Source organism: Nicotiana tomentosiformis, chromosome 4 (genome assembly GCF_000390325.3).
Source record: "Nicotiana tomentosiformis chromosome 4, ASM39032v3, whole genome shotgun sequence".
Lineage (NCBI taxonomy): Eukaryota > Viridiplantae > Streptophyta > Magnoliopsida > Solanales > Solanaceae > Nicotiana > Nicotiana tomentosiformis.
In genome coordinates, this window is record NC_090815.1 from 86,268,890 (window position 1) to 86,279,392 (window position 10,503).

The window sequence follows — 10,503 nt, forward strand, 5'->3', positions numbered from 1 at the left end:
ATATCAATTGTTGAGATGATCAACTAATTGCAAGAGAATGATGGCACTAAGAAACTTATAACTGGATTAATTGATGAACTCTATATATGAGTTTTCGTGTAGAAAACTTTAATGTATATTAGAATTAGTGGAAGCCAAACTGAAAACTTCTCTACCTTCTATTTTTCATAATTTTATACTCATTATTTTTTAAATTAGCTTTATAAATTCTCTACCTTATTGTTTGGCCATTTCTTTTTCTGTTATTAAATACATTACATATTTTTAATGCAGCACTTTCCAAACATTATCAGTCATTCCAGTTACACATTAACGTAAAAGAAGATGTATCATACTTAGTAAGTACTTAAAGTGTGAGATCGTCACGACCAAGTCAGACAATATAATAAAATAAAAACCTTTTTCATGGGCTAAGTACATAAAAGAATTATTCTATTATGGCTACAAAAAAAATTTCACCCTTATGTTGTTAGTAGTAACTTCTATAGCATTTAAAAAAAGATTGTTGTATAATATTTTAGAATTATTATTATTATTATTACTATTATTATGTGCTTGGTGCCTTATATTCTCATATATTTAAAAGTTTTGCTTATTTCTTGCTTATGTATTGTAGTTGATATGATGTATGTTGTTCACTTAAATTTACTTTTTTTTATTTTCTGGCCTCAACAAAGAGCCTAAGACAATGATAAATCATGTATTTTTACATCTTTCTTTCTCTCAAGCTGGCACTCTAAAATAGTGTACCAATGACAATTATAACTTAATATTTTAGATGAAAATATGGATCATTTTCTTTTTGTTATTTGAAGGTGCTCTCATGTATAATAAGGTATGATTAAAATATATATTATCCACGTTAACAATATTTCTTAAGAAGGGTAAATACTTCCGGGCAAGCATCATTATCGCAAAACACAATCCTCACATTGCTCAAATACATCAGACAATTGCTCATGGTCTTGATTGCTCAAATCTATGTTTTTTTGTTTAATTTTTTGATTTTGTACAAAACTTGATTTTCTATTAGAAAAATTATAAAATTCACATTTAACTTTTTTTTTTTTACAACCGCGGTTAAATACAGTAGTTCTTATAATTAATACTGTTAAATGGTTTCTTAATATATCAAGGTTAAACAACATTTAAAAAAAAAACAGAGTAGAGAGGATAAGTTAAAGTTCATTCTTTTTCTTTAAACTAGCGAGTATCAAAATGGAGAGAATATTTATCGTTCGCCCAACGAATATCTAAATTTCTCGGTCATGGAAGAACAGTCTGACCAAGAATCCACAAGACCAAATATTCATAGCTGCAGTAAATGAGATTTGTGGGCATTGTCATGTTTGCTTTAGCTTTCTCTATTTGTACTTTACTCATTATCATTTGCATGTACCCTTTTGTACAAAGAGCTTACAGATACCACACGCATTCACTTTCATTCTATTCAAGCCTCATAAAACAGTGCCTCTCGTACAGAAACTCATTTATATCTTTGCAAATACTTCATGGTAAATTGATAAAACTTGGTTTCAACAGGAACACTTTTCTGGGTAATTGTTGCATTGATTTGTATAGCAAACATGGAGCGAAAAGTTATGCTTTAAAAGTCTTTGACGAAATACCAAACAAGAATGTTGTGTCCTGGAACATGTGTGTGAAAGTGTTTATTCAGTCTGGTGATGTGCAGAGGGCAAGCCGGATGTTCGATGAAATGCCTGACAGAGATGTTGTGAGTTGGAATTCAATGATTTCGGGGTATGCTTCATACGGGTTGTTTGAGGTTGCTTTTGGTGTTTTCTTGGAAATGCAAAATTATGGTATTAGGCCTAGTGGATATACTTTCTCGATTCTGATTTCGAATGTGCAGTTTGCTTTTCATGGCAAGGAAATACATGGAAACATGCTAAGGAGTGGTGTTGATTTGTCTAATGTGGTGGTAGGGAATTCACTGATTGATATGTATGGAAATCTTGGGCTAGTGGACTATGGTACTGGTGTCTTTTTGGCCATGGAGGAGGTGGATGTTGTTTCATGGAATTCGTTGATTTCAGTCTGCTGTAAATCAGGGCGTGAAGATACAGCTCTGTCTTATTTTTGTTTGATGAGAGCTTGTAGATATTCACCGGATGAGTTCACTATGTCATCAGTGCTTATTGGCTGTTCTAACTTGCGCAGTTTGGAGAAGGGTAAGCAAATCTTATGTCTTTGCATAAAGATGGGGGTTTTGTGCAACACAATTGTTTCAAGTGCAGCAATTGACTTGTTTTCTAACTGCAACAGAATTGAGGATTCAGTTCGCATATTTGAGGATTCAAATCATTGGGACACAGCTTTGTGCAATTCGATGATTTCGAGCTATGCACTGAACAGTTTAGAAGAAAATGCCTTGCGTGTATTTGTCCTAACTTTGAGGGAGAATATTAGACCTACGGAGTTTACACTCAGCTGCATTCTTAGCTGTGCTACAACCTTCCCTATGGAGCTGGGCATTCAAGCTCATTCTTTGGTCATCAAGTTAGGCTTTGTATCAGATCCCGTTGTTTCCAGTTCAGTTGTAGATATGTATTGTAAATATGGGTTGATTGACTCTGCCTCAAATATTTTCAATGACCTACTGGCAAGAGATTTGATATCGTGGAACACCATGATCTTTGGGTTGGCTATCAATGGTGAACTTACCAAATCACTCAGCCTTTATTATGAACTTCTTGAAGTCGGTGGTCAACCAGATCGAATTACGTTGGCTGCTGTTCTGTTGGCTTGCAGCTATGGTGGATTTATTGATGAAGGTATAGCTATATTTTCTTCAATGGAAGAGGAATATGGAGTTAGACCTGGCATCGAGCACTACACTTGTGTTGTGGGCATGATGACCAGAGCTGGTAAACTTAAAGAAGCCGGGGATATATTACAAAATATGCCTCATGAGCCCAACAGTGAAATATGGGAGTCAATACTTCTTGCTTGTGATATTTATGGAGACTTGAAAGAAACTGAAAAAGTTGCTGGAAAGATAATGGAGATAGCGCCGGAGTCATCTCTACCTTATTTGGTGCTAGCGCAAGTATACGAGTCCAGGGGAAGATGGGAGAGTCTTGTTCGGGTCAGGAAGGTAATGGAAGAGAGAGTTGAAAAGAAAGTAACTAGTTACAGTTGGATTAGTGTACACAACTGCTTAAAGATCTTCCAAGCTAACCAAATGCTTAGTCGTGGCAGTAAGGACATAGACATTTATTCTACGTTGAGGCTACTGACAAAGGATATATGGTATAAAGGTTATGCCTAGAAGTTGCAACTGGGAGTAATAGCTGCTAAATGGATAGGTATAGTAGCACCGATGAAACAAGCTGAATTCGATATTGATTCTTAAACAACAAGCAGATCTGCTTCAATTCTTTATTTTTGCTTTCTATATGGGTGTGCTTTAAGTGATAATTTAGGGTCTGAATCTGACTCATCTATGTTTTGGAGCAAATTTAATGATAACAAGTGAGTAGAAAAAGAAGGTTTTTTTTTTTGCATGGCTCTAGGGAAGCACCTTTGCGCTGAGGTCTTGGTGGATTTAGTGAAAATGATGCGGACAGAGATGGAGAGTTACATCATGTGGCAATTTTCAATGATGTGGTATAAGATCGTATCTTTCATTGCACAAAAGGGATTAAAGCTTTTCTAAAGTTCAAAATTTCCTCATGCATACTATGGAACCCCAGCAAGGGTAAAAGGATATTCACTTTGTTTCTGGATGCTGAATTGGAGCAACACCGTAGAACTCAGAATGTTGCATCGTATCTTTCATTGCACAAAAGGGATTAATGCTTTTCTAAAGTTCAAAATTTCCACATGCATACGATGGAACCCCAGCAAGCGTAAAAGGATATTCGCTTCGTTTCTGGATGCTGAATTGGAGCAACACCGTAGAACTCAGAATGTTGCATCTGACAAAAACCTATCTTTTGAAACTTAAGCTGCCTAGCTGTTTTATTTTGGCCTATAGAGAGGCATTCACTTCATAAATATGAGATAATTCTTTCAGCTAGAGTAGTTTTATACGTCTTAATCAAGCCACAACCATCTTTAGAGAACAATGATCGTCCAGCAGCGGATATTACTCATATAACCTCTCCATGTCTTGGATGCCTCATCATAGAGTGTGAAGGTCGAGAGATGCTGAGCTTGACTGGAAAGACTAAAAGGTAATCTAGAGTCCTAGCTCTCTCTAACCTGTGAAGCTAACAGGTTTATAAATAATTGAGTGTTCACCTTGTATGTTAGTTTACCTCTTTTCTCATTCTTTGGTTTTATGATAAATCATTCTTCGATAATTTGTTATACAAAAGGGATACTTATTATTATTATTCCCCTTTTATTGATGAAAGCATATGCTAATAGAATGATAAAAATGAAAAGGTAACACAAACTGAAGAATAAAAGATTAGTCTTAGCTTGATTACATTATCATGTTATTCGACTTTGGTGGCCGGTCACAATTTGCTGGGCTCCAACCTATTGCTTGCTTCTCATTGTCATAGATCACCATTTTATCTTGCATTGATATATCTCCAATAAGGTTGACATTTTGCAGGCCGGCTTCAGTACCATTTAGAACCCCCAAGCAGACACTGCCCTTTGATGAGATAATAAGATATGATTCCGGGGGAATTTCGAAATGAGCTTTGGATTTCCATCCATGGGGAAAGCTAAGTGCGAAGTTCTTGAAGTATTTTTTTACATCATTTATGGTTTTGAAAGGTCTCCTGCCCTTCCAGCACAATGGGAGTGTATAGTCATCCTTTGCTTCTCTTAGTGGCTTCCCATTCAGTTCTTTTTTCAACAATGAAATGAAACCTTGGTATGTTTGTGAGTTTAGGTAGCTGAAGGAACTTCCACTGTCAAAGACTACAAAAAGGTTCTTGAATCCTGTGGCTTTACCACCAAATATGAGCTCTCCAGATCCTGCTGAATAGTGCTTCATGCGATCGTGCGCCATAGGAGTCCAGACGATGCGTGAGGAGTCATAAACCTCATCTCCAAAGAAGAGAAAACCTCCTCCTCTGCCACTCAAGCAATGGCCTACCACATTCCGCACCAGACCCTTGCTGTGAAGCTGAGACACAATGCTGGCTTTTCCTTTTCCAAGGCCAAGCACTCCATCTAAAGGATGATGAGATTGACCAGGTAACTGATCATATCCACACCCTAGAGCCAAACGAGGTATTATCCGAGCACCACTGGTCGCATTGAAGTTAAACACATCATTAAGTAGGACACCTAGCGATGAACCTCCATCGGCATAGTCAACCTGATAGTCACATTGTTCTGGACTCTCACATTTGTAATCAACATGATGCAAGGAGGCACAGAGGGGGTCCTTGCACGGCACGAGGTCATTGTTTGGTTTGTAGAACGGATGAGGCGCTCTTGTGCAGCGAACACAGGGAGCATCACATTGCAGCCATGTGAGATCGCTGCCGGTGTCAGGATCAAGAAAATAGGGCTTTGAAGGCTGCCCTATATTGAGCTGAACATAGTAATAACCAATGGGATAGACATTACCATAGAGTGGTAGGACAATTGAAGAAGAGGCAACTGGTTTGACCACTGATGAAGACGCTGCAGAACCAGAAGACATCCATTTCCACCATTTCTGCTGCTGTTGCAGCTGCTGATTATCACCAGAACCTGCTGCTGCTGAAACAGCTATAACCACAAACATCACCATCCCAATAATTTTTCCTCCCCCCATATCTCTTTCTTTCCTGTAATACAACTAATAGTAAACAAAGAGATAAAAAGCTCGGTACGTTAATTTTAATTCAGCAAAAATCTTGTTGCTTTTTATATGTTTCTCAAAAGAAAACCCCACCCAAGAGACATGAAGGGGATGAAGTCATGTGGATTCTTTGGAAGGGTTTTTAATTTACTTGAGAACTGAGGTTTAGTTTTGGCATTGCTTGGATTCCTTTGTTTCCTCTTGTCCTATGATAAGTATAAACTATTCATGTAATTTCGTATGGTAAAAAAAAAAGAGTTCGAACTTAAAAGCATAGATAATAGTAGTATGTTTTTATTTTCCTATAATTACTAATAAATCTTGCAGGTAAGGATTATTTAAAATAAGAAGAAAACAAGAAAAAAGAGAAGAAAGAGGACAGACACCTCATCGATGACATTATTTTGCCCGCACATTTTTCTTATAAATAGGGCCCATTCATGTGCAAGGAAAAATAACTCCAGAAACGTGAAAATAAAGCCAATTTCTTATTTGACTCTTCTAGTTTAGCTTTTTGGTATTTTTAATATTCCTTTCGCTTTTTCTCCTTAGTAGTACTTCTTTTATTTACTCTGTAGCGGAGTAAACTATTTTTGTTGGAATACTTAAAAAAGTTTGATAAATTATTATAGTATATAGGGAAAATACAAAAATTGCTTTTTAAATTTGTCCCAAAAATACAGGCAACTCCGTAAATATTGAGAACAAATAATTATGTATAATTAGTTGACAACATCCAATAGAAGATGACATGTATATAGTTAAGTTAGTTTTCAACTTTGTTCTTTCTTTTTACGCATATAAGAATGAGATAACACATTCTTTGCCACGTCATCTTTTGAGGGGAAAATAAATTCACTTCAAACAAAAATAAGATAATAAATAAAGTGTATAAATGACTTTTCTGAACAAGTTTAGGGGTCAACTTATAAATTCCTCTATCCATATCTCCATATTTTTGTAACAAGTGAAACCTTCAAAACATACTTCCACACCTCAGTTGAACGACAAGATTTTGTATACTTTGCTTTTCACGCCATTTAATCCTTCCTACACCATTTTCTCTTGTCAATCACGATCGATCGGAATATCCTTATCTTTTTCGTTGCTCTCAAAATTCTTAGATACCAAGTAAAAGTATCATACCCCCTTCTCCTGCAGGGACGGCTCTAGTATATACGGGGCATAAAACTAAAATTTAATATGATGCCTAAATTTTAAAAGAAAGTTATATGATATGTTTTTATTTAAAGTCTATTTTTATACCTTTTTGAGATACAAAGTGTTAATAATTTTTTTTTATAGTCGATTTTCCCTAATAATTCATTTTCAACTGATAATATAGCCGACTCATTTAATCTTTCTTGAGATATTGTTAATTTTAGATAAAATTTTATAGATCAATAGAAATCTAGAACTATTGGAAGCTTAAATTTCTCGGAGAAAGAAGGTGAGTAAGAATATTAAAGAGAAAGACAGAAAATATGTAGGGGTTTCTGAAATATGAAGAGATCAGGAAAAGAAAGATTGACTTGGATAAATTAAGAAAGGGAGAGTAAAATTTTTACACGTTATCTAATGAAGGAGTAAGAAGTGAAAAATTAAAACGTTGGGAAAATTATTCATCTACTCGTATTTAAGTAAGTCAAATTATTACTTTATTTATGTTTCTAAAGAGCTTTCTTTTCTTTTATATTGAAAATTATACTTTTGTATTAAAGTACTAAATATTTTTTTTAAATACATATACATATTATTTTTATAAAATGGGCCCCCAAAATTTGGGGCCTAAGGCACAAACCTACTAATCAAGACATTAGAGCCGGCCCTGTTCTCCTGATTGACAGGAATGATCCTTTAAGGGGCTCATCGTTAAATATTATCCCCTTTTAAATGTATCATTTATTGATGTTAGGGATGTTTACATTTCGCCGGATTTTATGTTATATTTATTCTACCTATATTATTAATTGTTCACTAACTCTATGTGTGACATAGTTTTGTGATTGTTCAATTATTACTAAACTCTACCATATTGACATGACTTTCTGTTATATGCATTCGACCTAATTATGAAATTATTCATAAACTTTACCTGATTGACATGATTTTGTACTTATTCAGTTGTTCACCAAGCTCTACCGGATTAGCATGACTTTGTGTTATTTGTAATCGGCCTATATGTTAAATTGTTCATTAAACTTTGCCCGATTGACATGATTTTGTGCTTGTTAAGTTGTTCACCAAACTCTACCATATTGGCATGACTTTGTGTTATTTGTAATCGGCCTATATGTTAAATTGTTCATCAAACTTCGCCCGATTGACATAACTTTTATGTGTGGTTCAACAAAGTGTTCTTCGAATTTGCAATTTCAATTTCGTTCAAACTATCCCAAATATGCTCCAAATGATTTCAAATTTAAAACAAAGCCTCTGAATACAACACAAACGATCCCTAATTATCAATTTAGTCAAATCACACCAAATCAATAAAACTCACTTTGTCTTTTTCAATGCTTTCTAAGGGAGCTTTGAGATTTTTAAAATAAATCACTAAAAGTGTTCAAACTAAAAAGTTAAGTACGAATTATCAATATTCAAATAATTTTAATAATAATAATTTATCATTAAACGTCAAACAAGGGCTCAAAGAAAGTGGGGTTGGCTTCTCGACTAGTGTTCGAGGGACATCATCCAAGGATATAATGACATGATTTTGGTTACTCAATACTTTAATAGGATGAAGGAGATAGGAGCCAAAGGAACAATTTCAAGGAGTTTATTTTTATATAAAGTTAAAAATGGGAATAATATTTAAATATTAATTCCTTAGGAGATAATCAGTGCAATTTATGTTAAATATTCCCTAGTAGCAACTGCCAAGTCCAAGTAGCTTAGTGATAGAGTGTCACCTTACCTCTATATATTCTACACCTAGCCACTAGGGGTGCTCATAAAAAATCGAACCAAATTGAAAACCGAACCAAACCGACTAAAAAATTCTATACTTTTTAGGTTTGGTTTGATTTTGGTTTTATATTTTAAAAATCGATCAAATTTGATTTGGTTTTGGTTTTAATAAAAAAATAACTGAAAAAAATCAAACCAAACCGACTATAAAAGTAGCTATATAAATTTGTTATTACACCTATATATATGTATATTTTTATATAAAATTGCTGAAATTTTATGGTACATATTAGTCATTTGTATTTTTGGTCTAGTTTTTTGCTATTATAATAATCTAATTCTTTGACTTCTAGTTTGATTGGTAGTTTTTCTTTTGCTAAGTACAAGAATTTATTTCATGTTAAAAATAATCGATTTTTAATTGAGTACTTAAATTATTCATCACTATTTGAGTCAATTATCATCAATATATCTTGGTAAATGATAGATTTCTCAAAGAGCAATTAGTTTGATAGTGTTACGTTGAAAATATAGTCGCCGGAATATGTGTTTGGTAGTGTATGTCTCATATTTAAGAAAAACTCGATAAATAACCGAAAAAATCGAAAAACCGACAAAAACCGAATCGATAAGGTTTGGTTTGGTTCCAATATTTGAAAAACCGACTTACTTGATTTAATTTTTTTTTAGGGAAAAACCGACTCAAACCGAGCCATAAACACCCCTACTTGCCACTAGTACCAACTCGAACTTTCATATGTTGCTTAGATTAGAAAAAAATAATTAATTAAAACAAAGCTTATAAAAATTAATTTACTCAGTAAACAAACAAAAAATGTGATATAGCCATTCTTTCTCTAATTATTCTTTTTAATTATTTTTTTGTATTCTTGTGATAATTTCAGAGACATTCTCTGAGGTTGTGCTTCATTGTGATTTACGATATTACATTTACCTTCCTTTTTTTAATTTCCTTGTAACAATTATGTTAACATATTTATTACTAATTTTAGAATTATTATAATATGACATATTTACTCTTTCTAATATACTCTTTGCAATTCTTTTTCTAAAAAGTTCCTTTAAGATTATAAAATCAAATAAAAGCCGTGTGATTTTAATTTGGCCGCCAATTTCAGTATCCGAAAGTCAAATTCCAGTAACCAAAACTGCACATCAGATCTCAGTACAAAATTTGTTCGTCTCTCATGATTGAAATCGAGTTATAAGTTGTTTTCTAGTTGTCTCTCAATATTTCCTCCTTTACGTCTCTTATGAGATATGCCTTCTGATAATAGAGAGATAAGAATCTTTCTTAAGTTTGTATTTCTTTGGACCTTGTCGCCTATGGATTCAAACGATTAGTATTTGCTACCTAATTCAAAGGACATTTGTAATTATTAATCCTTTTCATATCAGTTGTCCAAGAGTTTAAGAGATTCAACATAACTGAAAATAGAAAACTCAATTTAACAGATGTAGGTTTTAATTAGGTAAAATAGATACAAGTTTTAATTAGGTAAAAAAAAAAAATATAGGTTTAATTCAAAATAATCTTTTTATTTCTTCAGTAAAATACGTTCATGATTAATTAAATAAAAGTGTATATAAAAAATGTCAAATTAGTCATATTACTATTTTTAAAAATTAAAATAAATAGTTAAAATAATTATTATAAAAAATTAAAATAAGGAAGGTAAACGTAATATTGTAAACCATGAGAAAGGCTAGTGTACTAGGGCGAAACCTAAGGAAGATCCATGAAATTATCTCTATTTTCTTTTATGAACTTCAGTGTGATTAATTTGCAAAAG

At 33.4% G+C, this 10,503-nt stretch overlaps 2 protein-coding genes across 2 annotated transcripts; one reads left to right on the forward strand and one right to left on the reverse strand.

Annotated features, from left to right (window-relative positions):
- The first annotated feature begins 1,152 nt into the window (after positions 1-1,152).
- LOC104121589 (pentatricopeptide repeat-containing protein At1g43980, mitochondrial) lies at positions 1,153-5,955 on the forward strand. Its single transcript, XM_009633615.4, has 2 exons — positions 1,153-4,199; positions 4,589-5,955. The coding sequence occupies exon 1, from the start codon at positions 1,325-1,327 to the stop codon at positions 3,290-3,292; it is 1,968 nt and encodes a 655-aa protein (XP_009631910.1). The 5' UTR covers positions 1,153-1,324; the 3' UTR covers positions 3,293-4,199; positions 4,589-5,955.
- LOC104121588 (aspartic proteinase Asp1) lies at positions 4,331-5,749 on the reverse strand. The gene has a single exon (XM_009633614.4). The coding sequence runs from the start codon at positions 5,747-5,749 to the stop codon at positions 4,454-4,456; it is 1,296 nt and encodes a 431-aa protein (XP_009631909.1). The 3' UTR covers positions 4,331-4,453.
- Positions 5,956-10,503: the final 4,548 nt, after the last annotated feature.

Coding starts and splice junctions, on each gene's coding strand:
- LOC104121589 (XM_009633615.4), top strand. CDS start 1,325: ATGAGATTTGTGGGCATTGTCATGTTTGCTTTAGCTTTCTCTATTTGT.
- LOC104121588 (XM_009633614.4), bottom strand. CDS start 5,749: ATGGGGGGAGGAAAAATTATTGGGATGGTGATGTTTGTGGTTATAGCT.